This window comes from Oratosquilla oratoria, chromosome 20 (assembly GCF_046742065.1).
Source record: "Oratosquilla oratoria isolate Oo_2021 chromosome 20, ASM4674206v1, whole genome shotgun sequence".
Taxonomy (NCBI): domain Eukaryota; kingdom Metazoa; phylum Arthropoda; class Malacostraca; order Stomatopoda; family Squillidae; genus Oratosquilla; species Oratosquilla oratoria.
The window spans coordinates 25968084-25994043 of record NC_134796.1 but is presented as its reverse complement, the minus strand read 5'-3'; the positions used below and the strand labels follow the sequence as shown (position 1 = coordinate 25994043).

Sequence of the window (25960 nt, the reverse complement as noted above, 5' to 3'; positions counted from 1 at the left end):
TTCAAAAACTCCCCGAACCCTAGATTGGTGGAGTTGTGCCAATTGGATACACACTTTTCGCGCTTAAATTTTCGCGGGCTTTTTTGTCCACAATAATGCCTATGTGGTAACTTTTATTGTTTGAGTTATCAGTAATGATTATATTTTTTCTTTTAAGGGTGTTTTTACCCCATCTGGATATATAATATAGCCCCTATAAGGTAGTGTGTATCCGATTGGCACAGTTCTTACCGGTTATGTTACGCTTGTTGACATCGGATGGGAAAAGTGAAATCATTATATATCTTCACATGGTAGCTTAGAAAAAAAAAATTGGTATTGTATAGGTAGAAAAAAATACTATAATTGTATACACAACTCTATAATAGAGAAGGAATTGTCATTATGTAGTTTTTTCAATTTCATTTTAGGTTGTCGAAACCAAAAATGAAACGTACTATATACTACACTGAAGATGAGTTAGCACAGCATGTAAACTCTCATGAGTTTCAACATGGTTGTGATAATACGTCGGTGACAATAAATGAAAGTAATATAACCATCGTGACTGTAAATGAGGGTTCTAGGACAGAGGGCCAAGGTGGCACAGTGCTCGCAATATCACCTATTTATATTTTTTGCGTCGCCAGAGACATTTATTGAATGCTTAGAAGGTCCTCATAGGGATTTGAGTGCTGTCATTACATCCTGTCTTCCCCTCCCCCTCTAAATTCCACATCCGGTTACCTCCTCTCCCTCAGTGCATAGGCCTACGCACCAATCCCCCCCCTCCCCCTCTCACACTCCACTTCCGTCTCTATGTAAGTGCAATTTCATACAAAGAATATATGTTTCACATAGAAACACAATTTCATAAAAGAAAAATAAGTACATGCATTATTTTTACACATTACACATAAAAATTCATTTCCAAAATCACCCATTTTCATTTAGTCAGGACGAAGTTTTTTTTGTACAATTGAGGTTTTAAAGGTTTTGTATGAGATGAATTGACATATGTAGGTCATTGTTATAATGTTTTTTTTACCAAGTTCCTCTTATATTAGGCTCAGGAACACGTAATCTCAATCCTTTGATTTTCTGTCAAAGTTTTTTTCAATTGTTCATAGTTGTCATTTTTTATTTTGGAATTACGTTAATTTTGTATTAGCAGGACTCTACGAACCCTATATTTATATTATAGTAACTTTAAATGGACAAAAAACACACGCATATATTTTATTTTAATTTTTTATTCTGTGTATCCTTTTGGATACATGCTCATCGGAGTCGCCAGCGCACGACGACTCCACCAATCTAGGGTTAACTCTTGTCTCCGTTCCTTATACGGAGACAATTCGAAAAGAACGGACAGGCGGTAAGCTCTGGATTTCTCCATATCCTCGTCCTTTTCTTCTTCAGGGAGCAAATCTTGAATTTCTTCATCGAAATCTTGTTTCTTTGAGAGGAAATTCTCAATCAAGTCCTTAGAGATAAGCCCCTTTTTATGAGCTCTCTGTCTTCGGAGTCTTTGCAAAACTTCCCAAGCGGACAATGTCTTATCGTGGCTAGCCATAACGACACCAACCCAACAATTCGTTACAAATACACGAGCAAAATAGTCGTGCCAAAAAACCGTCTTATGGACTAAGCACAACAAGGATAGGAATTAAGTAAAGATAATTTTTATTTAGATACTAGCTCAAATCGGATAAAGGCAACAAATCAAAAGAAACCACGACAAAATAACAATAGAGACCACCAAGAATAGAGAACTATTCGGAAATTTCCGAATGTTCACAAATAAGGTACCAAAGGCAGCAAAATTCCCGAAAGTTTACAAGGTCCTCAAATGAGGAAATTAATAAAACTGAACAAACTCGGTATAAAGAACAGGAAACCGGACTTCGTACCCACACACTATCATAACCTTAATGAAATATGTTTACATAGCGGCTTACTACACAAAGGGGTAATAAGTTAAAGTCGAAATCGACTACTAAAGTTAAATTGAAATTTTACGTAAATTCTCAAATTCCGAGTTAAAAAAAAAACTAAATCCGAGAATTCAGATTAGTTAGAGGAAACCTATAGTGTTATAAGACTGATCTGAATTCTCGATTAGTTAGAGAAGAAACATATGTAGTAATTAATTGATTACAAAGGCGAACGTTAGAGAACTTACCTGGTTGAGTTCCAACTAATCGTCGGAAATGAATAGTATTCTTGAGGCTTCAATGTCTGTAGAAATCCTTAGCTGAGGTTTGATTGCCTTTTGGTACCAGGGTTAAAGCTTGTCTGGTGTTCAGTTGACTCAACATAGTCTCGTTCGGCTGGAATTCTTATAAGCCTTCAAAACGGCTTCGAAGCCACGGGACAACTGATACTTCAAGTAAGTTCTCAAGTTCTCGATTTGTTAATCAAATTACAACATAGGCTTAAATAAATAATAAAGAGGGAGGGGAGTTTAATAGTATTAATTAAAATTACGATAGTGTGGTATGAAGTTACAGGAAAGACTCCCGATTCGAAAATTAAACAAGCTTTTGGGAAATTGCCATAGCTCAATGTAAACAATGCCATTCCCGTAACAACAATTACCACAATACTGTATATATATTATATATATATATATATATATATATATATATACAGTATATATATATAGGCATGTCCCCTTTGGGGCTGCAGGGAGAAAGATACCTAGTTTTAATCCCCATCCCAATTTTGTCACCTTGTACAACTCAAGTGGGAAGACTTGGTGGCAGCATTCTTTCCCCCTACCACTTTTAACATCATTCCCTCCATTTTTTATCCTACTTAAATTTCTTTTTCACCACTTCTATGAATCTACCTCTTTATTGTATTATTGCACCCAAGGAGAGAAGTGCTCATTGGTGACAGAATAAAATATCTTCCTCCTACTACTCCTCCCTTTCTTCACTTACACAATAGTTAGTTAGTTAGTTAGTTTAGGTTTATTCAACAATATAAAATACAATTTAGACATACATATATACATTTTTTTTTTTACAAAATTAGTAGTTGAAAAGGGAGAGCAAGAAGCAAAGCTTATGGGGAGTTGCTCTCCCTTTAAGGACTTTTTTTTTTTTTTGGGTTACATGTTAGTATGATGCATACATACACATCTACACACAAATATACATATATACACACATACATACATACACATATATACACACACACTTTCAACGAACGGACGGCTTGACGAACGCTCTGAAGAAAAGTGCAGATTGTGGATACCAACGCAAAGAGAAGTGCCTTTTTGTATTTGCAGGGGGGGGGGGATTGCTCGTGAGGTAGTGGGAAAGTAAGGAAAGAGGAGAGGGGGAGGGATTACTGGGGAAATGGAAGGTAATGAGGAGGTGGAGGAAATGGCCCTGACGGGCCGCCGGGTAGACAAAAGACCCCAAGACGAGTTGGATGATAACATGTCTAATAGGAATGTGAAGATTAGAGGTATAGATAGGAGCAATATAGCAGAAAGTGATGAGAATATTTTCAAGGGATTTAAAGAGAGTGGGGGGGACTCAAACCCCCCCCGACTGACAAGACTAGAGATGAAGGTTGATAAGGTGATCGAGGACTTGGAGAGTAGGTTAGGTCATATGAACACCATTTTAAAAAGGGTTGAAAGATTGGAAGAACTGGAAAAGGCGAATAAAAACTTAACTGATGAAATAGAAGAACTAAAAAGACAGTTAAGAGAGGTAAAGGGGGAGAATGAGGAATTGAAGAAGAATAGTAAAGAAAACAGAGAAACAATAGCTAAAGAAAGTAAAAATTGGAAGCAAACCCAAGAAGGAAATAAGATTTCATTCACTGACATAGTCAAACAGCAATTGAAAGAACATACTGAAGACTCAGTTATTAAAGTGATGAGACAAAAGGAGAATATAGTAAGGGATTTAGCAGACAAGAAGAAATGTATAATTATATTAGGAATGGAAGAGAAACACAACACAGATAGAACCACAAGAATCAAAGAGGAAAATGAAAAAGTAAGCCAATTACTAGAATCAGTTCAGGAAGATGAACCAGGAATTATGAAACAAATCGAAGAGAAATTTAGACTCGGAAAGTATAGCACAGACAAGACCAGACCAATTAAGATTAAATTCAAGTCACAAACAACGGCAGAGAATATCTTATCCAAAACAGGGAAACTAGCAACAAGTGAACAACACAAAAAGATATGGATAAAAAGAGAAATGAATAAAGAGGAAAGAGAGGAAGAAAAGCAGAAAAGACTGGAAGCTAAGACAAAAAAACGAGAACAGAACGGAGTCAGAGAAAGAGAGATTCTATTGGAGAGTAGTGAACATGAAACTAAGGAAGTTCGACATACAAAAGAAAAACATAAGGGAAACAGAGAACACAATGGAAGTGGCAGAAAACTAAGAGTGTCTTACACAAATATAGATGGATTAATAACAGGATTGAATGAGCTGAATGATTATTTGAAAGAAAAAGAACCGGACATAATGGGAATTGTAGAAACAAAATTAAAAGGCCCACTACCACCCAACAGTGTAGGACATGATGCATACAATTATTGGATTAGAAACAGAGAGAAAAAGCAAGGGGGTGGAGTTATGTTCCTGACTAAGAAGGATATAAACGTGAAAGGTGTCATATATGGAAAGAATACAGTAGAGATGATTATGATAGAAGTGGAAGACAGAGATAAGAAGAGCAGAAAATTTGTGATCAATTATGTGCCTCCGAAAACAGCCTCATGGGAGGAGAGTGAATATAAAAGTATGTTAGAGGACACAAAGATAGCATTAACTAAAATAATGGAAGACGGAGGAAGAATAGTTATGATGGGCGACTTTAATTGCAAAGAAATCTGCTGGGAAGAAATGACAGCAAAGAGTGGTGATGACTCATGGGGAAATGCTCTACTTGAGATGATTACTGACCATTCAATGACACAATGGATACAAGAGAACACTAGGTATAGAAATGAAGAAGAACCATCGAGGCTAGACTTAATAATTACATCTGAACCTAGAATAGTGGACAAGATTGAATATAAAACACCAATAGGTAAAAGTGACCACATATTGATTGAACTGGAACTTAATGAAGAAAAATATATGAAAAGAAATGAACAATATAGAAAAGGAAGAATGATGTATGAAAAAACAAACTTTGATAAAATAAGAGAATTCTTCCAACAAGAAAACTGGGAAGAAATATACAAAGAAGAAACATCAGTGGAAGAGACAAAAACAAGAAAAAGAATATGTAAAATGCTGGTACAACAAAAGTTGTAGGGAGTTAAAAGACAAAAGAGACAAAGCCTGGACCAGATGGAAAAAAGACAGAAGACCTGAAAAATGGAAAATATATACTGTTTATAGAAATGAATATGTACAAAAGTGCAGAGAGAAAAAAAGAAAATATGAAAAAGATGTTATAGAAAAGTGTAAAGATCAACCAAAACTATTCTACAGATTTGTAAACAATAAACTGAAAAACAAACAAGACTTGGAGAAATTGAGACAAGGAGGAGTTGAATACACTGAGGAAATGGAAATGGCAGAAATTATGAACAAACATTTTAAATCAGTGTTTACAAGGGAAAATATACAACCTGAAGAGATTGAGTGGAAAGAAAAAGTCCCCCCTATGGAAGAAATAGAAGTAACAAAGAATGAAATATTGACACACTTGGGTAATTTTGATGTCAGAAAATCGCATGGGCCAGATGAAATAGCAAACTGGATTCTGAAAGAATGCAGGAATGAACTGGCAGACAAAATACATAGCATAATAAGCAGTTCCTTAAAAGAAGGAAAAGTTCCAGAAGATTGGAAAAAAGCAAATATAGTACCTATATATAAAGGAGGAAATAAAGAAGAACCTACCAATTATAGACCAGTCTCTCTAACAAGTACAATAGCAAAAATTTGTGAAAGAATTATCAAAAGTAGATGGGTAAAATACTTGGAAAAAAACAACGTACTAAATCCAAGGCAATTTGGATTCAGACAAGGACGGTCATGCGTCACCAATTTAATATGTTTCTATTCAAGGCTAATAGATATAATACAAGAAAGAGATGGATGGGCTGATTGTGCATTTCTAGACCTAAAAAAAGCTTTTGACAAAGTACCACATAAGAAGCTGCTTAAGAAATTAGAATATGAAGGAGGAATACAAGGTAAATTGCTAAATTGGATGGAAGACTTTTTGCAAGAAAGAAAAATGAGAGTAGTGATAAGAGATCAGCACTCAAAATGGAATGAAGTAATAAGCGGTGTCCCGCAGGGAACAGTTCTGGCCCCAATAATGTTTGCTATATATATTAATGATATGGATGAAGGAATTGAAAGCTATATGAGCTTCTTTGCAGATGATGCAAAACTACTGAAAAGAGTGAAAACTGAAGAAGATTGTGAATCACTACAGAGGGATCTAAATAAAGTACAAGAATGGAGTAGGAAGTGGGAGATGGAGTTCAATACAAAAAAGTGTAGTATAATGGAATTTGGAAAAAGCAAAAACAGAATAGCAGGATCATATAATTTGGGAGAAGAAGGAATAAAAAAAGTAGAAAATGAGAAGGACCTGGGAGTCATTGTTATGAATAATATGTCACCTGAGAAACATATAAATAAGATTTTTGGAGAAACTTATAATTTAATAAGAACAATCAAAGTGGCATTCACATACCTGGATGAAGAAATGGTGAGGAAAATCCTAATCACCCTGATAAGACCAAGATTGGAATATGCAGCAACGATATGGTCACCAAGTACAAAAAAATGTATAAAAAAACTTGAAAGGATACAAAGAGCAATTACAAAACTGGCACCAACACTCTCAAAACTATCATATGAAGAGAGACTACAAAAACTTAAACTACAGACACTAGAGCAAAGAAGAGAGAGAGGAGATTTGATAGCTATTTACAGAATCATGAAAGGCATAGAAATTACTGATAGAGAGAATCTGATAAAATGGGATGACAGAAATACAAGAGGACACGGAAAGAAAATAAAAAAAGACAGCTATAGAAGAGATTTTAAAAAGAACAGCTTTCCTCACAGAGCAATAGACAGTTGGAACAAGTTAGATGAGAAAGTGGTGTGTGCAAAAACAATACATGAATTTAAAAATAGTTTAGATAAAATGAGATATGAAGACGGGACCCCACGAGCATAGCTCCCCTTCCCGTAAAATACAACTAGGTAAATACAACTAGGTAAATACACACACAATGAGATGCGACACGACGTCCGCTAACTCCGACCTCACGTAGGAATCGGGGTCATCTTGTGGGGGTCAGGTGAGAGGTGAGAGGTCAGGTCGATTCTTGACGGGACGATAATTACTTAATGCGCAGGTCCGGGTCACCGTGACCTGCTGGAACAAGAAAAAAAAAAAGAGCGGCAGACTTGGGTGGTACATGACAGTTTCTCCATGAATACAATCATGAAATGGACTAGAAATGTTCGATATACTAATACTTATAGATTAAAGACTTTTTTAAGTATCGTTTGAATGTTGATAAACATTTTGTCTTAGGTAATTCCTTTTCCAGTTTATTCCATGTGTTAACACCTATAATAGATAAGCATTGGCCTTTTTTGGTTGTTCTGTATTGAGTTTTAAAGAAGTCATTTGTATGCCTAGTCGCATAGCGAGTTTCGTAAGTTGAGTAAAATTTCAATATGTTTTGATTCATTTGTTTATTGTAGATTTGGTGCATAACAATGGCAGTTTTGTACTTTATTATGTCCTTGAATTTCAGTAGATTTAGTTTTTTAAATAAATGATTTGTATGTTCTAAACGACCTACATTGCAGATTTTACGCAGTGCCTTTTTTTGAGAGGTAATTATGCGTTGAAGATTAGTTTGATAAGTATTACCCCAAATTTCTGAACAATAGTTTAGGTATGGTAGTAGTAGACTACAGTAAATGGTACGTAGGGTATTTTCATTGAGGATATTTCTCATTTTATGCATAATTCCTAAAGTTTTGGATATCTTATTTATCACGTTGTTTATTTTGATCAGCTTAGTGCTTTCATTATTTTTGTAGAAAAGCAGGTAGTTAGTTTTTTATACGTTTAAGGATAGTTTATTGGCTGAAAACCAGTTGGATAGCTGACATAATCCTTCATTAATTGTCTTGATTAGTTTGTCGGAATTTATATCGGAGCATAGAATGGTGGTATCGTCGGCGAACAGTATAAATTTCATAAGGTTGGATACATTTGTAATGTCATTAATGTATAGTAAGAATAGTTTGGGTCCTAGAACTGAACCTTGAGGTACTCCGCATGTAACTGGAAGAATATGTGATCTTTCTTCCTCAATGGTGGCTACATATTGTTTCCTGGTTTTTAGATAACTTTTTAACCAGTCATTAACTTTACCTCTTAGCCCATAGTATTCGGCTTTTCGAATTAGGATTTCATGATTTACTGTGTCAAATGCCTTTTTCAGATCAATAAATATGCCGGCTGTCTTTTTCTTTTGTTCTATATTGTTAGTTATCTCTTCAATTAATTCCATTACTGCTGTTGACGTTGAAAGATTTCGTTGAAATCCATATTGACTATGGTAAATGACGTCATTTTTTTTTTAGAAATGAGTCAAGGCGAATTGTGAATAACTTTTCAAGAATTTTGGAAAACTGTGGTAATAGTGAAATTGGTCTATAGTTATTATAACTAGATTTGTCGGCTGATTTGAATATCGGTATTACTTTTGCTATTTTCATTGCATCTGGAAATATTCCTTGTTCAAATGATTTATTGCATATTGTCAGAAAATGATTTTTGATGATAGGCATAATTTGTTTGACGAGGTTCATATTGATTCCTGTGCAATCGAGTGATTTCTTGTTCTGCATTGATTTTACTGTGTTCATAAGTTCGTTTTCCGTGACGGGTTTTAAAAACATAGTGTTATTTATTCAGTGTTTCAAAAATGTCTCATAAGTTTGATGTGTTGTCTTTATTTGTTTCGCGAGGTTAGGTCCTACACGAGAAAAATTCATTAAATTCGTTTGCCACTTCTTTTTTAGTTTTTCCTTTTTTAATAATGTCTATGAATTCATCGGTGTTATTAATTTTGGGCCTAAAGTTGTTTATTACTTCCCATGTCTTTTTTATATTACCTTTATAATTTTCAAGCAGTGTGTCATGGTATATTTTTTTTCACAGTTGCGTAAAATTGTTGTAAGTTTGTTTTTGTACACTTTGTATTTGTGAAATTAAGAATTACCTTGCAAGCTATCAAGTATCCTTATACAATATTTATTTTGAGTTTTTGGTTTTATGCTTAACTTTTAGTGCATGTATATATATATGTATATATATATGTATATGTATGTATATATATATATATATATATATATATATGATAACATACTATCACTCTTAGTGCATGATATAAGTTTGGTAGGGTTTTGTAGTATAAATCTACTGAGGGCTGTTGGTTTCCTGCAATAGAGCCAAAGGAGTGGATTGATCGAATAATACATATTTATATACTCTACATTGTATAGTAGAGGATACAGGACAAATGATGCAAGCAGTATTAACAAACTTCAGAAGAAAAAAATATATAGGTTTAAACAGTATTGAATTTTGGTATACAAAGTGTACAAATGTCCTTAATCCTCTTCAAAGATGGGTGGTTGACTCAAAATACACTTTTTTGCCCAGACCCTATATAGGAGAAAAATACAAAAGGAAAGGGTCCTTAGTCCCTTATTTTGGCACAATGAGCAATACAAGGGTGGTATTCTTGTCCCTCATCACAGACAGAATAAAGAAAGATAAAGATGTGGAGTCATAAAAGAGGTGTAAGGAGTGTAGCAAAAAGGGATAATGGAAGATCAAAGTAATCAGCATTCCACTTTGAGTGGAGATTAGTCTCCAGTCATAAAGTTTATGCAGCCACTACTCTATACAGGGTGTGATGCAAATTGCATCACTGAGGTTAAGAAAAATTGAAAGAAATTGAGGTTTTAACATAAGTGCTCTTAGTTTTGGTGTACAGTAATAGTTGTTGTCGTTCCCCAGACTGTTTGGTCAAGCAGTCCTATCTCCCTAAGGAACCCCTTGGCTAAAATGGGGTTTTCCCACAAACCTTTTATGGAATGTATATTGCGTTGTTGACATACGTGATCATATACAGTGCAGCCTTCCATAATGTATTGTATAATATGGGGTGAAGTGTTGCATCCTGGATAGTTATCTGCAATGTGGTCATCCAGTCTTCTTATATCTTAGAAGGGCTGGATTGTGGCTGCATTGCAGTCGGCCAGTTGGACTCTGTCCTTACAGGTTCGTACAGGTTCCTTACCAGCTCTATGCAGATGGCACCAATCCTTGGGCAAGTACCACGTACAATAATAGTTATTGAATGTGATTAAAGTATATATACACCAAAGGCTAATTCTGTTTTTAAGAGGGCAGGCAGAGTCAAAACACACACCCAACTCATGCACAATTAAAACCTACTTTAACACCCTTCCTATCTCAACCCTCCCCTCTTCCCTCACTGACTGGAAACCTGTAGCTCCACAATGGCTGGCAGCAGTCTTTGGGCCCCTCCATAGATATCTGGAAAGAATCATGAGACTGCTGTCTGTGTTGAGTTAGTGAACTGTTCCTTTATCACGGGCTTGTAGTAGTAGGAGGAAGGGAGTAGTTGTCAGCTCTCCTTGTCTGAAAAAGTTAAGGAAATACTTCAAGTTGGCAAAGATTGTGGACCCAATCCAGAGACTAGATGTCAGCACTTCCAGATGGGCGTGATAGTAATGATGGAATTTGATGATTAGTAACATGAAAATTATTCTCTTTGGTATCTGTCATATGACCATCACGTAGAGGTGCTTATCTCACCAATTGGACAGTGGAACACAAATACATAGTATGCCCCTATATCAGCAAAGTGCTCATACCACACACACATACACCCAAGATTCTTGGCATAACATATGGTACATCTATGCCATTCAAACAACACATCACAAACATAAGGACAAAATGCATACTTAGACGTATTGCACTTAAATCAATTGAAGGAACAACATTTGGACAAAGCAAAGAAGCTATTACTACAGTATACAAGCAATGCCTACACTCAGTAATGAATTATGGGAGCCCCACATGGGCCCAAAATCTCACTAATGAACATCACAGCACCCTACAGACCATACAAAACAAAGCCCTAAAGACAATTACTGGCTGCACAAACACAACAGCTACAGATCATTTACACCATGCAATGAAAGTCCTTAAAGTCAAGGATCATTTTGACATGAGAGGCACACAAACACTGCACACTCACTATACTACATAGCAGAACACCCACACACACCAGGAAACATCAAAACAACACCCAGTACCTGTATCACACAAATACTCTCCTCTTCCTCCACAACCACCAGACACCAGCCTCAAGAAGCATATCTATAATCATATTGCTCACTGCTCCATCAACAAACTAAAAAATAATACAATGCTCAGAGCTGGGTGTTTTACCATTACAATCAGTGCATTACTGATTTTAATTTCCTTTAGAATCATTTTGATGAAAAAAGATAAATGGAAAGTATTTACTTTTATGAACATTCTCAATAAAATACCTAAACTACAGAATTAATATTCCCTATTCTAAAACATAAAATAACCAGAGCTGGGCACTTGTATTACTGCATTACTAACACACTACCTGTCCAGCAGTAATGTGCCCAGTTCTGACAATGCTGCATGCCAGACCCCCTGATATCCATTCCTCTTAATTCTCTCTCCCCAAAAAGGACAGAGTCCACCGGGCCAGACTGCAGTGCACCCACCATCCAGCCTATCTAAGCTACCAGAAGAGGCTGGATGACTGCATTGTAGATAACTATCCAGGATGGAACACTTCACCCCATACTATATAACACATTATAGAAGATTGCATTTTACACAATCATGCTCACCAACAACACAATATACACTATAAAGGAATTGTGGGAATATCCTGTTGCAGATGTGCCATTCTTCAGGGGAGGTGGGACTGCTTGGCTAGACAGTAGGGAATGACAACAACAGCTTGTTGTTGGTCCCTAGCATGACCATTGCATCCACTACCTCTTTATATGAATTTTGATGATGTATGACCTAATTCACTCCCATATTTGTTGTTTGAATTGCTAAGTTTGTTGTCTGAATTGTATAGTTTAGCCTGATCAAATCTATAAATTGTTTCTTTGCAGTAATGTCTTTCCATAATAGTTACCAAATTCTCATCCTCCTCTTTTATGATATTGTAATTTGTATCCCATCTTTTACTTGTGTAGACCTAATACATGAAGAACTTTGTGACTGCAGGTGCTAGCAGAAAATGGTTTGGGCAACCAGGAATGGTCTAACTGCTGTGAAAGCTTAGGTGTAGGAGCTTGGCAGACCTTATCATCAGATTCTCAGCAGCACTTATCTAATAGCAGGCCTGATCCTTCTAGACGGTCTCCATCCAAAGTAAGAAAACATAGTAGTTGAGATAAGTACCCCTCCATGTTCTCTATCTCTCTCTCTTTGTCTCTTTGTCTCTTCCCTCTCTGTCTCTGTCTCCCTCTCCTCTCTCTCATCTCCTCTCTCTCCTCTCTCTCCTCTCTCCTCTCCTCTCTCTCTCATCTCTGTTTGTCTCTCTCTCTCTTTCTCTCTCCAGAGAATGTTAATGGAACAAAAGATTTCCTGCCATTTTTTCGGATTTGGGAAATTCTTAAAAAGTCCGTTTCTTTGCAGCAGTACAGGTTGAGAATTCTTTATTTGAAAACCTTGGGACCAGAAGTGTTTCAGATTTCATCTGTAGGGACCAATGACAGGTACCTGCTTGTGTTGGTTTTGCAGGATGGACAGTAGAGAGAATCCTCTACCTAAATGTTATGTTAACCCCTTTTTCCCAGCCAAGTATGCATAGAATGGCATGACTGGAAGTAAGTTCAGTGCCTCCATTTTGCTACCATCCATAAATCTCTGCTGTACCACCTCTATCTGGAATAGGGACCCAAATTGAAGTACTACATGCTAGTCAGCACTCTGTGCAGGTATTGGCAAATCCTCAAGCTGAAAAGGAGCAACACCTGACCATGTTCATCACACCCTTTGAATTCTGTTACTGCCATGGGAGATTCCATGTCTCCACAGCAGCATAGCATTCCAGGATGTTGTACAAGTGAATGAAGGTAGTGGACATCCTTCTTTGTATGATGAGGACTTTTACATCCAGCTCATTGATGATGTACTGTTGAAATGCATAGCTCATAACATCACCTGAGCATTGAGAAGTTTGCTCTGGTCAAACCAACCTACAGTGTCATTTTGCAGCTACCAATTCTCTAAGGACAAGATAGCAGCAGATCATGAGGAAGTTCATGCCTACCAGCTGCACAGACCTTAGGTCCTTCATGGGCCTAACAAACCAGTTGGCAGAATTTTCACCAAGCATTTCATCTGCTTCTCCCCTCTGCCCTTTTTTGATCCCAAGAAGAATGTCACTTGGCTCACTGATTATGATTGAATGTTCAACAAGTACAAACAGGCCTGTTTAGATCCAATAATTCATGCTACCTTTGACCCAGCCCTCCCCACCATTCCACAGACAGGCACCTCATGCCTTTACAGGATTGGCTACCCTCCTGTAAAACTGTAGTGGAAGTAGTTTCATCTTGTCCAGTGTAGCTTGTGTTTGATAAGGTCTTACTACACCTCCATTGATCTTGAGTTATTAGCCATGATATGGGCCATGGTGAAGTGTCTATTCTGCTTGGTGGACCTGCAGCACTTCAGCCTCATCACAAAACATTGCCCACTTATCACCATTGTAAAACATTATGATAGGCAGTTGTCCTTGCTGGCAATGCATGGCAGTTCATGGTGGTTGACAATGCCATCATAGCCTAGTTGATGTGCACAATGTGAGCTCCCCTGGGACAACCTACCTGGTGTACCTTGTGGTAGCAATCCCCCAGCTAGAGGTGAGGTATCATTCAGAGCAAATCAACAGTAGCCAGTCGGTGTATAGAATGTGAGTGATCTTGTGTTCCAAAAAGTAGCACATCTCCCAGCAGCCAATCAGTGTGCAGGTCATGACCTGACCAGTTTGTATATAAAGGTCAGCAGAACCCATCAGAAGCAGTCAGCATTTTGGACTCTATGGAGAACACCTCTCCCACTCTCACCACTCAAGGCTTTGGAACCCCAATTGACTGCCTGAGAGCCCCAAAGGACAAGCAGAATCATTGCCTGGAACCTCTCCACTTTCCCAGCTGCTGACATGTGGAGTGAACCAAGCATCTTCACCACTACCAAAGTGACCAACCTTCGTCGTGGGACTACCCCCTAACCCCAAGAGTTGAGCCAAACAGTGGCAAATATCTCTGGCCACCAGCACTATGCAGGTGGCACCTATCCCCAGGAGGGGCTTCAGTCACCTGGGCGAGTACCACATTCCTTTCACAACACGCACTATTACATTTTTTCTGCACTGTGGAGTGTTTTTCCATTGTTCATCCCTCCTCTTGTACTATTAGCCAGAGATGTAGAGAGCAGTCCTGGGCCCATCATAACATACACATGCCCAACATGCTCCAAATCCATCACTTCAAGCAGACAGACAAAGGGCTCAGTTCAATGCAGCATATGCAAAAACTGGGCCCACTTCACTTGCACAACACTTGCAAACACAAATGAATACACAAACAATTGGACATGTTCTACCTGCCCTCCAATAACCTCACTCCCATCTTCCCAACCACAGCCTGCACCCTTACCCACACCCAGTCAATCCCTGCCCTTGTCCTCAATCAATCCTCCTCCTCCTTTGTCCCTAATCACACCTTTCCCTCTCTCTGACCCATATCCTATACCTTCCCCATCAACACCCCCAACCCCAGAAGGCAACATACAACATATACAGAACACACAACATCAACATATTACAACACAACATTGATGGCATCAACACAAACGAACAAGGACTCGAACATTCTCAAACAACACAACATACATGTTGCCATCATACAAGAAACAAAACTAAGACACTCACACAAAACACCATCATTTCACAACTTCACCACCATTAGACAAGACCAGACCGATGGCAATAGTGGTGGACTCATCACCCTGGTCCACCAATCCATCTGTTTTGTGGACACAAGTGCCACAACCAAAATCCTCCTCCCTACCACAGATAACACCACAGAAATCCAATCTATTCTAATCCATACAGGCAACAAATCAACACTGACAATAGTTAATATATACATTCCTCCCCTATCATCTCCCACAGTTCCAAACACCTTCAAGGCTCAACTTAATCAACTAGCCACTATCCCTAACCTTATCACAGGTGGTGACTTCAACACCAAGCCATCGGCCTGGTGTGTCGACAACCCAGACACAGAGGGCTTGATATACAGACTCAACTTGACTCACTGCCCATCATGAACAACACACATAATCATACGCATATTCCACACCAAGCCCTGTACACCCCCTCCTCTCCTGATATCACCTTCTGCTCCCCCTGCCTAACCCCAACAACTTCATGGAGAGTGGTCAGATCCCTTGGATCTGACCACCTTCCAATCATCATCACCACCAAAACAAGATGCACCCCAGTTGGCCAGACACACATACACCAATTACAGGAGAGCAAACTGGGAAGCTTTTACTGAAGAGACAGAACAACACTTTGAGACACTTAACAGTATACCAATCACAAACATAAACAATGCTATACACACAAAACATAGACAAGAGGTATATCCCTAGAGGCAAACGAAAATCACACAACCCCAATTTCACACCAGAAATCCAAGGCCTCATCAGACAACAAAATAAACACAATACCCCCACATGTATCCCACAAAACATAGTAGACCAAATACAAACAGTAAACACAGAGATTACCAATGAAATACATGAACAAAAAACACAAAATTAGCAAAAGTTTGTCAATACACTTGATAACAAAACAAACACCATCAAATTGTACAAAATGCTCAACAGCATTAAACTATCCAACAATAACACAACACACTCCCATGCAGCAATAACCACAACAACAGATAATTTACCCTCAAACAGACAACAAGCAAACACACTCATAAAACATTTTGTACAGACAAGCCATTTCACTTCTCACCCTGACAACCAATGCACCATTTGACATAAGAAAGACTTTCCCACAGACTCCGACTATACACCTTTCATAGAGTCAGACAAAACACAAAATACATAACCTCAAGCACTCATCCGCCTGTGGCCCTAACAACATAAATAACATCCACCTTAAACACATTGGACCACAAGGTATACATGCACTCACAAACATTGCAAACTACAGCTATTCACACAACACTATACCTGTAACTGGAAGCATGGAAAATAATCACAATTCCAAAACCCAATAAAGACCCAACAATCCCAACATCATATCGCCCAATCACACTTCTCTGCACCCCCTCCAATGTTATTGAACACCTCATACTTCAACTCATCACACCACATAGTCCCCTTGCTGAATCACAACTCGGTTTTAGGCCACTACACTCCACAAACACTCTTCTAATAAACCTCACACAAAGAATATTAGATGGCATCAATTCAGATAAGCCCCATCACAGAACACTTCTTATAACATTAGATATTAGTCAAGATTTTGGTAGTAACCCCTGCCACAAACTAACAAAATATATAACACAGACATGCACAATAACACTAAAAGATGACTGGCCAGTTATCTGGTAGGCAGAAATGCTTATGTGTCATATAATGGCCAATCATCGCACATCAGAAACATTAAGAATGGAGTACCACAAGACTCTGTTCTATCCCCCACACTGTTTAATCTATACATGAATGATATACCCACACCAGACACCTCAGAAATACAAATCTCTTCCTACGCAGACAACATAGCAATCACATGTACACATCGTAACACAGACAAAGCCACAGAAATAATACAGCCATACCTTGATACACTCAACACATGGTTTATTACAAACAGACTCAAAATAGCCCCAGCCAAATCTACAGCAACACTTCTCACCAACTGGACAAAAGAACACAAATACATTCCTCATCTCAATATCAACAACATTCTAATACTACACACACACACACAGAAAATTCTTGGTGTAACAAGATACATCCATGTCATTTAAACAACACATCACAAATATTAAAAATAAATGCACACCTAGACTCAACACACTTAAATCAATCACTGGAACAACATTTGGACAAAACAAAGAAACTAATACTACAATATACAAACAATGCATACACTCAGTGATGAATTATGCGAGTCCAGCATGGGCACCTAATCTCAGTGAGACACACCTCAACACCCTTCAGACCATACAAAACAAAACTTTAAAAACAATTACAGGCTGCACATATACAACACCTACAGACCACCTACACTATGAAACAAAAGTCCTCAAAGTCAAAGATCACTTTGACATGAGAGGCACACAAACACTTGCTGCAGCCTCCACAAACACAGCACACCTACTACACTACATAGCAGAACACCGACACACACTAAGGGAAAAAAAAAATCTATATCACACACAAATACTCTCTTCCTCCAAAACCATCAAATACCAGCCTCCAGAAACATATTCATAATCACTTCACTCACTGTTCCATTAACACACTAAAAGACAACACATTGCTGCATGCCAGACCCCCTGATATCCATCCCTCTGAATCCTCTCTCCCACAAAAGGACAGAGTCCACCTGGCCAGACTGTGATGCGGCCACCACCCAGCCCTTCTAAGCTACCAGAAGAGACTGGATGACCTGCATTGTGGACAAATGCCCAGGATGTAATACTTCAACCCATACTATTCAACGTGTCATGGAAGACTGCATTATACACAATCAAGCATGCAAACAACACAACATACACTCCATAAAGGATTTGTGGGAAAACCCAGTTTTGGTCATAGCATTCCTGGGGGAGACAGGACTGCTCAGACTGACAGTTTAGGGAATAACAACAACAACCTCTTCTTGCCCTGGCAAAATTACCACATTTAAGCCAGTCCCATGAGCCATGTTCCCTTGTATCTACTACAACTTCCTCAACAATCTACACCTGATGGTGATCTTACCCTGTGGAATGCTTATGTGGTTCCCTTTGCAGCCTTTGGTCACAGTGTTCTGGCCTGCTGACATGGCAGCCTGCACAGAGTGGAAGCCACCAAGTAATACACAAGATGAAGAGTGTACTGGCCTTGTTTCAACTGACATTTTCATCACTGACCATGCCCACCAGTAATGCCAGGTTTTGCAACCCAGTCAGCAGCAGGATTAATTACTGTGTGACAACCCCATTAGGCCCTTCAAGTCCATGTCAGCTGACTTCCTCATCACCTGTGGGGAGTCCTTCCTTATTTTTGCTGACTGCCTTTCACACTGGCCTGTTGTGGTGTCCTTCAACTCCAATACTACACCTGCTACAACAATATTGTTTTTAGTACTTCATGACCCAAAACTTAGGGTTCTGGTTGGAAAATTCCTCTACCACAGACAAAATTATGTGTGGCTCTGGTCAATAGTGGTGCTCCATATAGACCCTAAAGTATCAGCTGCATGCTACTGAGCTGATTTCAGACCCACAATAACATGCATCCAATACCCCAGACGGGGAGAGGGGGGTTACTGATTTAATAAAGTGGCCTCACTGTGGATGTGCTGTGTCTTGCAAGACTACTTCTGACCCAGGGCAGTGGGTGAGATGCAGGGATGACCCATCATCCAGGAGGAGCCAAGATAAGATGGAGGGAGTGGGGTGAATAGGAGTAGGGATGGAATGGGTAGAAGTGCATTTTATGCCTTTGTTTTTTGGTGACCTCCCTTGTTAGGGGGAAAGAGCCTTTAGTATATGTATGTATGCATGTACTTCATCCATGATTTGAGCAAGTTCACACATCTCCAAAGGGATGGTGTGCTCCAGTTTACTAACAGAATTCACTAGATTCCTATAGTGTGCCATACGTTAATGCCCTAGTACCCATAGTTGAATGGCCCTACTGAAGTGGCTATCAAGATAGTGAAACACCTCATCCTAAAGGGGACCCTGTCTGGGAACATGTGACACTGTGGCATTCAACAAGGGCCTCCTGGAGGTTTTGAACATCCCTTTACTAAACACTGCCCTGTTCAGGTCTTGTATAGGCATCCACTCAAGTCATGTGGCATGCCAGATCTGAGAATTGTGACTGTTAAGCTACCAATGCCTGAGATACCAAGATCCAGTATGATGATCATGCTCACTCCAACCACTGCAAATTAGCACCAGATTTTAAGTCAAGGACCCACCTATGGGACAAAGTGGGCATTGTCATGAGTATCAGCCATTCACAAGTTTACCAGGTCAGGAGACCTAGTACCCCCTTTCCCACAGCCATCCTACTACCTACAGATGGGTCCCCAGTTCCTAAGATGGTGTCACCAGGCACCCCCTTACCTCACAGCTTGAAAAGAATAAAGGCTAGGAAGGCTACTGAAGACCTTAGGAAATATGATTGTAAAGAGGGAAGGAAGTGTAGGGCATCATATTCTGTCATATGATGCTTACTGGTAACATTGGCACTCTTCCTTACGCATCCCATAAAAGTGCATTTTTGGTACCCCATAGGATACTTTGGATGCATCAGTATGCAGGATGTAACATCGTATGTATTACATATTTTCTTTGTTCCAATTTGTGCACACTTGTATGGGAATAAGAACCTTAAATCGGATAAGTTTTTCTCTACTCTGCTGCAAAAACCATAATGAGGTGCCAGTGATGCAGAGGAGTCGTTTGAATCCATGTTGATTTAGCAAGGTAGGTATGTGTGTTCAGGTTCTTACTTAGATCAGTCTCTCTTTCAGTTTAGATATGGTAAGGTGTAGGATGCTGGGTTTTCTGGAAGTTTGGTTTTAGGATGGGGATTGTATAGGTTCTTTTCTAGATTGGTGACAACATTGAACCCTGTGGAACTCCACCTGTTACATCTCACTAATCAGACATCCCAGTCCTTCACAACTGCACTCATGAAGCTTCTTTGAGGAAGTTCTTCATCCACACCAGCAGACTCCTTTTCAGTTTTATTTATATATTTATTATTTGTAATTGCAGCAATACCAGTTTGAAATGGTGTTCCCCACTGGCCCATCTGGCTGCCACAAGATGCGTGCTTTGCTGAGGCGACTTCGGCATCGAGGAGTTAATCAGGTTGAACTTGAACCTGAGAATAGAAGGATTGTGGTCAAAACAAGACGGTCAGCTTTCTCCATTTTGGCAGTTATCAAACGCACAGACCCACAAGCCAGGCTTATCATGTCCTCTGTAGATGACTCACTTGAAACAGACCCTTCACATATAAGCAGCCATTCTTCCATATTGTAGGAGAAAATTATAACACAAACTAGGAAAAATTATAGTCAATATTATCATTTTAACCTGGCATACCCCTCATTTTTCCATCCTCCTGTTGCACAGTAAAAATACTGTTATCTCTTCCAAAAACATTCCAGAATCTCAGACATTAACTGAAGTAAACAGCTGATACCTTTACTCATATGTCCAGGTTCAGTGAATGCTCATTTCCAAGTTGAAGATCTTCCAGGTGTGTGGTCTATGTAGAGTGAAGTATGGCTTTGTATTTTCCTGTTATCATGGAAGTCTAGGTTTCTAGTCTTGTATTATTGTCTTAGTCACAAACACTTGTGTATCTTCACCCAAGTGTTGATTGATTATCATATATTATTAAAAACTTTATCAATATCTTATATATGTGGTAAGGCGAAATATCAGTGAATCAGATTGTTAAACAAAATTTTCAAATGGTTGGTATATTCTACCAATAGTGAAGCTCTCATTGAGGTGTTGCATGAATTGCACTATATTTGGTTAACTTGTGCTTGAGAGGATATAATTGTAACTGAGTGCATTGGGCTTGTTGCTTATGAATCTTCTAAACACCTGCATGAATTTCTACGTACTTTCTATATCTTTAATTTATTCTGCTCAACATTTTGACCATTAGGGTGATGAGTAAAATTTCCACTAATTTTTGAAGGGTGATACTTTTGTAGACTACATTGTTGTTTTTCTAGTATTGCATTAAACCCTTTCCCAAATATTTGAGTTCCTGTAATATTTCCTGCTCATTGATAAGTGAGGAGTTCTTTCAACCTCCACATTATATCAGCCATGAATCCTTCAATCCCGGTGATCTACTTGACTTATTTTGTTTTGGCTAATGCAATGCAATTTCACTCAGTTGAAGGACAGAGTTAGAGCTGAACCAATGTCAACTGATGACCATATTTGGTCAAGAGTCTACCACTCAACTGAATAGAATTGTATGGCATTAGCTATGACACAATCTTTAAAACCTGTTATAGGATCAGTGAAGTACCTTGCATGTTGATTTTAAGTAATACATTCTCTAGAGTGATTTCAAAATTATCTACTTGTGCAACTCATGTTTACTTAAAGAGAAAAGTACAATATATCAGAATGCAAATGAAGTTTGCATTAAAATACTCATTTTTGTTAGGTATTAGTCATTTCATACATGGCAGTTTCTTGGGTTATTTTGTACAGTTGATATATTGGTGGAGAATTGTTTCCTTGAACAAATTCAGTTGTATTATCAGAAAAAAATTAAGTAGGCTGTTTCAGGTTCATCTTGTGAAGATGAACACAGCATTGTTTTGTCACTGAGCTGCAGGTTTGTAACATGTTAAGAAGGCACCAGTGTAATGGCCATGTCAGAAAATGGGGCTTATCTGATGTTCTGTTTATGGTAGAGCTTTACATGTGGTTTAATTTAAATTAGGGAGATAAGAATACATTTTGTTTTGAGTGGTAGATGTGGTATTTTGCCCAGGTTTTTCTGGGTGTAATGATTTGTATGGAGCTTTTAAGGTGTGATTGTTTTTATAGTTATTACTACATATGTTCTGAACAGCAGTGAGTGTATTTTGTCAGTGCAGCACTTGTTTGTAGTGTGGAAATTCACAGATTCACACTCACCCCTCCCATAGATCTCTCTGGGAAGAAATGTTGGACTGTTCTCTGTTTTGTATTATTGTGGGATTGTTTATATGTTTGGTTTGTAGTAGTAAGAGGGGAGCAGTTACTGAATGTTGACTCTCCTTATGTGAGATGTTCCAGAAACTAATTTTGAGCCCCCCATGGCTGTAACTAGATATGTCATTGATAGATTTTGAGGATGGATGGCAGGGAAACAATTTCCTCTGACATCCATCTCATCGGACCACCACTTGCAAATATCCATCATAGGTCTAAGATGTGGAATGTTATGATGTAATTGATTAAATTTGTAGGGAAGAATCTGCTACTTGGCATTATATGAACAGGTAATTTTATGATTATTTAGGTGCTTTATATATGTGTTTCTGTAGTTTTAGTACTCTTTGTTGGGGTACTGATGAACGTAACTAGAATGTATGTGCAGTCAGTCCATAAATCTGTTGTCCCAGGTCTCCCTTGCAGTAAGTAGACCTGTGATTCCCAGGTAGCTGACAACAGCCTTCAGGTCCTTTGAGATGGAAGTCAGAGAGAATCATCTCCTTTCTCCTAAGTTGTCCATCTCTAAAAACCTGTTAACACCCTCAATTCCACCAGGTGCAGCTCCAGTGGGGATGTTACTAGGAGTGGAATGGATGGGAGTGATTGCCTCCATTATAAGGGGGAAGAAACAGTTTATATATATACATACATATACAAAAGGCCCTTTCCCCCTAACAGGGGAGTTAGCCAAAAAACAAAGGCATAAAATCCACTCCTACCCATTCCATCCCCACATACTCCACTCCCATTCACCCCACTCCTGCCCTCTTATCTTGGCTCCTCTTGGATGACTGGTCATACCTGCATCTCACCCACTGCCCTGGGTCAGTAGTGTCATAAGACACAGCACATCCACAGCAAAGCCACTTCATTAAATCAGCGACTCCCCTTCTCCATCCCCTCTTGGAGAAAAAGAGAAGATGGGGAGAAATCTCTTCGGGCTGTGTCAATTTATTTTTTCACATGTACTCCTTCACCCCACATTCCCCCACCTACTCCCTTTCATGCATCATAGTATCATCCATACACAACCATTCTCCATTCACCCATGTTCTGTCTTCTCCCGTCCGTTCTCAACAGATGTTCCCATCTTTCCTAATGCTCCTTTTACCCCATCCATCCATCTCATCCTTGATCATCCCCTCATGTTCACTGCTTCCACCTCTACCTTCCATACCTCTTTTACTAATCTTTCTTCACCATCCCAATGCTCTTTCATCAACCCCATTTCCCAACTCTCTTTCCACCCCCATTCTCCTCCTCACCTTGTTTCTCTATATCCAGCCTAGTAACCCCTATTATATTTCTGAGGCACCTCATCTCAAACACATTCAAACTCCTCTTTTCCTCTCTTATGTTCCATGTTTCTGCCCTATACAGTGCTGTTGGCACAATCACTCTTTCATGTAATCTCCTATTAGCATCCATTCCCAAATATCTATTTCTCATTACACTTTTTAATCCCCCAAGGCATTTACTTGTTTCTCTCAATATACATTCTACCTCCACTCCCTTTCCTGCCACATTTGCCACCAAGTATCTAAAACTATCCATTTCCTCCAGTCTCTCTCCCTTAATACTCACCTCCAGTCTGCTGCCACTTTCTCCCTTTGTACTTCTCATCACCTTACTTTTACCCACATTTATCTTCAACTTCCTTCTTTTGCACACCATCCCAAACTCTGTCACTAACTTCCTCAATCCCACCTCTGATCCTACCACAAGCGCAGTGTCATCAGTAAACAACTGGCTTATCTCCCACTTTTCTCCATTTCCTTTAACCTTTTTATGTATATATATACATATATATATATATATATATATATATATATATATATATATATATATATATATATATATCATCCGTCGGCATCATTTGGTCATGGTTAACCAAAGATAAGCACCATGTGGGGGATGAGTTGGAAGGGGTCTTAACTGGAGGGGGAACAGCATCTACTGTGGCTATAAAGACCGATTTGGGAATGCACAGAGAGCATTTGTAGGTGGTCTCAAGTGGTGGGGCAGTGCTGGCAGTGGTCTTTCTCCTAATGCACTGCTCTAATGCTGCTCTGAAGGATTTCTTCACCAGTCTTGAGCTTGTTGTTTAGCTCTTGCCTCCATCTTGATCGGTCTTCTGCCAGTTCTTCCCACTTGATGTTGATGCCTATATCATTCATATCAGTTTTGCAGGCATCTTTGAATCATAGGTGAGGTTGCCCTCTTGGTCTGGTTCCTTGTTTTAGTTATCCATAGAGCAGATCCTTGGCGATCCTCCCATCCTCCATTCTGCAGGCGTTACCCAGCCAACGGAGACAGTGCTAGCACAGCAAGGTGTAAATAGTGGGGATAGAGGTTCGCTGAAGGACTTCATTGTAGGTAATATGATTGTACCACTTAATCTTCAAGATTCTCCTTAGATTTCTCAGGTGGTATGTGTTTAGGCACTTCTTTTGTCTTGCATTTATATTCCAGGTTTCACAGCCATAAAGTAGCATACTAAGGATGCACACTTTGTATACTGAAATCTTGGTACTGAAATTGAGTTTGGTGTTTTCTCATGCTCTCTTGGTGAGTTTTGCGAATGTTGCTGAAGCATGACCAATTCTTCTATTGATCTCGGTGTCCAAGGAGAGGTTGTTTGTTACCACTGAACCAAGATAAGTGAATTCATTTACTGTTTCTAGCTGGCAATTGTTGATGTGGATGCTTGGTGGGTGTTGTGTATTGATACCCATGATGTTTGTCTTCTTCAGGCTGATGGTGAGCTTGAAGTCGCCACATGTTTTAGAGAATTTGTTGAGGAGAGTCTGTAGGTCTTGTTTGGCGTTAGTTACTAATGCTGTGTCATCAGCAAAGAACAAGTCTCTTATAAGTATTTTGTGAATCTTTGTCTTTGCTCTGAGCCTAAGTTGTACAGTTTGCCATCTGATCATGTGTGGAGGTAAATACCTTCCCTGGAGCCACCAAATGCATGTTTTAGATGGCAGCAAAGTAGATGTCAAAGAGGCATGGGGCTAGTACACACCCTTGCTTAACTCCACATTTAATTTCAAAAGTTGTTGAAGATGAGCTGTCAAACTGTACAACCCCTTTCATGTCTGTGAAAGGATTTAATCACTGATAAGAGGTGGATATCTGATTCTTCTAGAACCTTGAAAAGACCGTCCCGGCTCACAAGATTGAATGCCTTAGTGAGGTCTATGAAGGCTATGTTCAATGGCTACCTTTGTTCCCTGCACTTCTCTTGCAACTGTCTGAGAGAGAATATCATGTCAGTTGTTGAGCGCCCTGCACAGAACCCTCTCTGAGATTATGGGTAAACCCTGTTTGCAATCTTCAGCAGTCTGTTCAGTGTTACTCATGCAAACACTTTACCCATAGTTACTCGTATTACAGTCGCTCCATTCCCCCCCCCCTTTTTTTCTCTCTCTCTCTCTCTCTCTCCTTCCCAGAATTTGCAGAGATCATATAAATGTATGAGGAGTGGTCCTTTTGCAGGTTTGATCACTTTGGCCAGGATTCCATCTAGGCCTGGTGCTTTGCCTGATGGTATATTGTCAATGGCTTTGCTAAGTTCTTTGATTGATAGTGTGCTGTCGAGCTCTATCATGATGGGTAGTTCTTCAAGGGCTTGGATGGTAGTATCGTTTATGGGGTTTTCGCTGCCATAGAGGCCTGCATAATGCTCAACCCAGTATTCCATCTGCTTGTTTCTGTCTCTGATGACATCCCCAGTTTTTTATTAGAGGGGGCCAATCTTCTTTTGTGTAGGGCCTATGGCTTGTTTGATGCCATCATAAACACCTTTGACATTCACAGTGTCTGCTGCT

At 39.1% G+C, this 25960-nt stretch overlaps 1 protein-coding gene across 2 annotated transcripts in view; it reads left to right on the top strand.

The window, feature by feature from the left end:
* Positions 1–25960, top strand: part of LOC143036417 (uncharacterized) — a 92962-nt gene that overhangs the window by 43976 nt on the left and 23026 nt on the right. The window contains exons 3-4 of one of the 2 annotated variants that reach the window (XM_076203758.1): positions 12352–12498; positions 20166–20308. In XM_076203758.1, the coding sequence (XP_076059873.1) occupies positions 12352–12498; positions 20166–20308 (290 nt within the window). Of the gene's footprint in view, positions 1–12351; positions 12499–20165; positions 21172–25960 lie in introns of those variants that run through there. The other variant, XM_076203757.1, reaches the window with a different exon arrangement.